Source organism: Protobothrops mucrosquamatus, unplaced genomic scaffold (genome assembly GCF_001527695.2).
Source record: "Protobothrops mucrosquamatus isolate PMUCROS unplaced genomic scaffold, P.Mucros_1.0 scaffold1212, whole genome shotgun sequence".
Taxonomy (NCBI): Eukaryota; Metazoa; Chordata; class Lepidosauria; order Squamata; family Viperidae; genus Protobothrops; species Protobothrops mucrosquamatus.
The window spans coordinates 18,977-24,620 of record NW_015387421.1 but is presented as its reverse complement, the minus strand read 5'-3'; the positions used below and the strand labels follow the sequence as shown (position 1 = coordinate 24,620).

The 5,644-nt window shown below is 37.6% G+C and overlaps 1 protein-coding gene across 2 annotated transcripts in view; it reads left to right on the top strand.

Moving 5' to 3' along the window:
- The first annotated feature begins 406 nt into the window (after positions 1 to 406).
- The window catches only part of LOC107291876 (CCR4-NOT transcription complex subunit 4-like), an 18,528-nt gene continuing 13,290 nt past the window's right edge, over positions 407 to 5,644 (top strand). The window contains exon 1 of one of the 2 annotated variants that reach the window (XM_015820915.2): positions 407 to 658. In XM_015820915.2, the coding sequence (XP_015676401.1) occupies positions 485 to 658 (174 nt within the window). In that variant the 5' untranslated portion in view covers positions 407 to 484. The remainder of the gene's footprint in view (positions 659 to 5,644) is intronic. The other variant, XM_015820916.1, reaches the window with a different exon arrangement.

Below are 5,644 nucleotides of genomic sequence, written 5' to 3'. Positions count from 1 at the left end.
GCCTCTGGCACCCGTGTCATAGGTTCGCCACCCCTGCAATAGGGTCACTGCCACATTCCCTTTAGGCTTTCTGTCTTAAAGAGTTTTATCATTTTTCTATCTATTGTGAATTAAGATACAGAATACAGCCAGATTGCCAAACTTATAAGCAATAGAAATGCAGGTTGATGGTTTATGTAGTTTAATTGGTTTAACAATGGTACTTAGTTTACATGCTACTATTTCCAACAGTTAATTGAAAGCTTGTAAGAGATACATCCCAAAATTAAGATAGGACATATAATGAAGGACTTCTGTCAGAAAATAATGAAGATACACAATTGCAACGAATTAAAGTAATGATTACATTCCAGTATATACTTAAATACTCATTCATTTATCTTTATTTTTCTTTTACAGATCTTTGAATATCTTCATTTTTTTCTCTGCTGATCTTATTACTCCCTTAAGTTATTACATACTTTTTGCTGCTCTGTGAGAAGAGATGTCTCGCAGCCCAGATGCAAAGGAAGACCCTGTCGAATGCCCCCTTTGCATGGAGCCTCTGGAGATTGATGACATAAACTTCTTCCCTTGCACCTGTGGTTACCAGATCTGTCGCTTCTGTTGGCATCGTATTCGCACAGATGAGAATGGACTTTGTCCTGCATGTAGAAAGGTATCTGTTTTAAGTTCATCACAGATATTTTGTTTTATAATACAATTTCAGAATGAAACATTGCTTCAATCTAATGTAAATTTCTTCCTAAAAAAATTGGGGATGGATAAAGGGTAAACAAAGAAAAAAATATGATTGCTTTATATAAATGTAAAGTTATCTCATAATGTAATTTGTGGCTAATGCAATATTTCCGTTGATGTATAGATAGTCCTTGACTTATGATTGTTCATTTAACAATTATCTAGAAGTGCAATGGTCTTGGAAAGAATGATTTAAGGCCTGCAAAGCACTTCTGGCCATCACAAAACACTGCACCACCATCCCTATAGTCATCTGATTACTGTTTGGGTATTTGGCGACCTGTTCATACTTACAGCTGGTTGCCAAAGGTTCCATGATCATGTGATCACTATTTGCAAACTTCTCTGCTGTCTTTCCCAGAAAGTCAAGAGGAAGCCAGCAGGGAACATTGCAAGGTGCTGTCACTTGCTGAGAAAACTCTCATCTCTGAGGTCTGGCTAAAAGAACTGTCTCTCGAGGAGAGCTGAATTCCTTTGGTGGACTGTAGAAATACTGAACATTTCAGTTCCATTTCTACACAGCACCAAAGGTGTTCCTTTCCATTCATGGAGGGAAGCTGAACTCCTTTGGCAGGGCAGCTCTTTTAGCCAGCCCCCAGAGACAAGAAGGAGCCAAAATCCGAGCAGAGAGTCAGCCAGTAAGGTAAGGAGCATGGGATACCTCAGGTAGGGGGGGGCTGGTCCAAACTATGCACCAAATGTCTCTTTGCTCAGGGGTTGAAAATTATATTTGGATTTCATCAGGGAGAATTTTCAGCTTCTGCGCATGGCTTCCCAGTATCTCCCCCACCTCACTGAACTATCTTGTGCTCCTTACCTGTAACAACCTGTGTGATTGCTTAACAACCACACCTGGGAACGCAAGTATTGTAATTGTTGAGAGAAACAGTCACATGGGCACTCAAACGACGTCTTACATAATTACTACTTTGCTCAGAAACTATGATTCTGGTCCCAATTGTGATTATAAGTTGAAGACTACTTGTAAAGTGGCAAACATTGTCCTTGATTGTAAATAGTTCCTCTGTCCTATGCAAGTTGATGGCTATATATTACTTTATACAGTGAAGGGAAAAAATATTTGATCCCCTGCTGATTTTGTATGTTTGCCCACTGACAAAGAAATGATCAGTCTATAATGTTAATGGTAGGTTTATTTTAACAGTGAGAGACAGAAGAACAACAAAAAAATCCAGAAAAACACATTTCAAAAAAGTTGTAAATTGATTTGCATTTTGATGAGTGAAATAAGTATTTGATTCTCTATCAATCAGCCAGATTTCTGACTCCCAGGTGTCTTTTATAGAGGTAGCAAGCTGAGATTAGGAGCACTCTCTTAAAGGGAGTGCTCCTAATCTCAGCTTGTTACCTGTATAAAAGACACCTATCCACAGAAGCAATCAATCAGATTCCAAACTCTCCACCATGGCCAAGACCAAAGAGCTGTCCAAGGATGTCAGGGACAAGATTGTAGACCTACACAAGGCTGGAATGGGCTACAAGACTATCGCCAAGCAGCTTGGTGAGAAGGTGACAACAGTTGGTGCAATTATTTGCAAATGGAAGAAATACAAAATAACTGTCAATCTCCCTCATTCTGGGGCTCCATGCAAGATCTCACCTCGTGGAGTTTCAATGATCATGAGAACGGTGAGGAATCAGCCCACAGCTACACAGGATGACCTTGTCAATGATCTCAAAGCAGCTGGGACCATAGTCCCCAAGAAAACAATTGGTAACACACTGCACTGTGAAGGACTGAAATTCTGCAGTGCCCACAAGGTTGCCCTGCTCAAGAAAGCAGATGTACAGGCCCATCTGAAATTTGACAATGAACATCTGAATGATTCAGAGGAGAATTGGGTGAAAGTGTTGTGGTCAGCTGAGACCACAATCGAGCTCTTTGGCATCAACTCAACTCGCTGTGTTTGGAGGAGGAGGAATGCTGCCTATGACCTCAAGAACACCATCCCCACAATCAAACATGGAGGTGGAAACATGCTTTGGGGTTGTTTTTCTGCTAAGGGGGCAGGACTACTTCACCACATTAAAGGGATGATGGACGGGGCCATGTACCATCAAATCTTGGGTGAGAACTTCCTTCCCTCAGCCAGGGCATTGAAAATGGATCGTGGATAGGTATTCCAGCATGGCAATGACCCAAAATACACAGCCAAGGCAACAAAGGAGTGGCTCAAGAAGAAGCACATTAAGGTCCTGGAGTGGCCTAGCCAGTCTCCAGACCTTAATTCCATAGAAAATCTGTGGAGGGAGCTGAAGGTTTGAGCTGTCAAACGTCAGCCTCAAAACCTTAATGACTTGGAGAGGATCTGCAAAGAGAAGTGGGACAAAATCCTTCCTGAGATGTGCGAAACCTGGTGGCCAACTACAAGAAACGTCTGACCTCTGTGATTGCCAACAAGGATTTTGCCACCAAGTATTAAGTCAGGTTTTACAAAGGGGTCAAATACTTATTTCACTCATTAAAATGCAAATCAATTTATAACTTTTTTGAAATGCGTTTTTCTGGATTTTTGTTGTTGTTCTGTCTCTCACTGTTAAAATAAACCTACCATTAAAATTATAGACTGATCATTTCTTTGTCAGTGGGCAAACGTACAAAATCAGCAGGGGATCAAATACTTTTTTCCCTCACTGTATATTTGATCACTTTTTTGTTTTGTTGTGATTATTTTGAACTGAAATAGTATGTTCTGCCATGTTGCTTATGTCATCAGGAATGCATATCATATTTTTCTTTATGACGTATTTCATGAAACCTTGAAACAAAGTACATAGTCTTCTGCTTCCTATACTTCAAAAATCATCTAGATGAAGGCCTTTATTCTGGCAAGCTCCCCAAAGCTTGGGAAATACTACCTCTGTTTGCCAACAGTGCATAACATTACACTGAGTATAGAAAGCACTGAAGTGGACTTTTGAATCCACTTCATATTATTATAATATAATATAATCCACGTATATTATTCTGTCTACTGTTTAAGGAAAGGATGTTGATTAGTTCCACTGCTGTCACAGCATGAATTAAATGGTCTAACATACTGGAAATTTGTAGTTTCAAGAGTACTGGGACTCTTTTCAATAATAAAATATTATTATTTAAACTACTGTAGTTCATTCTTATCATTTTAAAGTAATAATTTTCTCAAGGAAAAACAATTTTTCAGATGTAACACAGATGTTCATGAAATATTTGCTGTGGTTGTTTTGTTTCTTGTTAGAATGCCACAGAGTTTAGTCTCTTGCAAGCAAAAAGTACAAAACAATTTTATTTCCCGAAACCACCTACACTTGACAGTTCTCTTATTTTTGAAATTCACTGGTCAACAGCATAATAAACTTTATTTATTTAATGTCTTATCATTGATTGTAACAATACAGTTTCCTCTTAACTTCCTGAATCAGTTTATGCTTCTTAAATCATTGGTGGCTTCATTCTTCTTTCAAAAAACCGTGTTATGAAGCAACAAATGATTGAATAAATTAATTGTGGCATACATTTTGCATATAAGATTCTATTTTATTGGGTACATTGATTCACGAAATGTTACGACTGATGCAACAGATAATGCTATTCTTTAGTGAGGAGCTCCAATACTGTACATCTGCATTTTGTATAAAGCAATAAAGTAGTGAATCCTCTCATTTATTCCTAACAGAATCTCCAACTAGGATTTGGGGTGGAGGTGGGGTTGAATGATTCCTTGACCAGGTCACTTTGAATAAGGATCTTGAAAAGCCACTGAGATTAACATCCTTGTGAAATTATTCCTGTTTTTCCTTTCTGAAAACTGTTAGTTCAGATAGCTTCCATGTTTTAGTGATGCTGCAATATTTAGTAGCTTTTCCTTAAATGTGTATCTTTTTCAAAATGTAATAATTTAGCTAATAACTATTTGGTCCATTTACTTTGAGTGCTTCTGATGACAGAGCTGTTTATACTTGACAATGAGTCACTTTTCATATATGACTAATAGATAAAGAAGGCTAAATGTTGTGTTTCATGAGATTGATGCAGTGCCATCTTTCTTTAAATACTACAATATATAACTGCAAATTAGCAAGCATTTTGGCAAGGACCACTTGGGATGATATCCCTTGCTTTGTTGCACTTATCACTTGTGTTTCTGCCACCACTGATTGAATTTTTTCAAGTTAAATTATTTGATTAGAATGTCAATTACTACTTGCTCTAGGCAAACAAGAGTGCTCTACGGGTTTTTTGAAAAGCTAATTTAATATACTCGGTAATCTTAATTCCCAGTGAATACATTGATAAATAATTTTCTTGCAATAGTATAGAAATGGTTAGCTATTTTCTATTTAGAGATTGTCTTCAGATTCCTAGTTTATACATCTAACATTCCTTAGAAATCTCCGATACTAATTAAGTTTGACTCTTTCTGGCTTTTTAGTATAGGCATGGTTGCTAAGTGTTACCTTTGTAGCATTTAAATTACTTATTAACACATTTAGAAATAAGCATGTTGTTTTGTGCATCTTATAGATCTTGAGGGTGAAGGTTCGTTCTCCGAGCTTGTGGGTTGGTTTCCGAATGTTTCGTTACCAGGCTAGGTAACATCTTCAGCAGAGTTTAGGGGATGTCAGTGTCAATGTTCTGTTTATAAGGGCTTTAGGTGTGTGTGTGACAAGTGAAGGTCTTGTGATGGATCAGGTCATTGTAGATAATAATAATAATAATAATAATAATAATAATAATAATAATAATAATAATAATAATAATAATAATAATAATAGTAAAGTTGGAAGGGACCTTGAAGGTCATCTAGTCCAACCCCCTGCTCAGGCAGGAAACCCTATACCATTTCGGACAAATGGCTGTCCAGTCTCTTCTTAAAAACTTCCAGTGTTGGAGCATTCA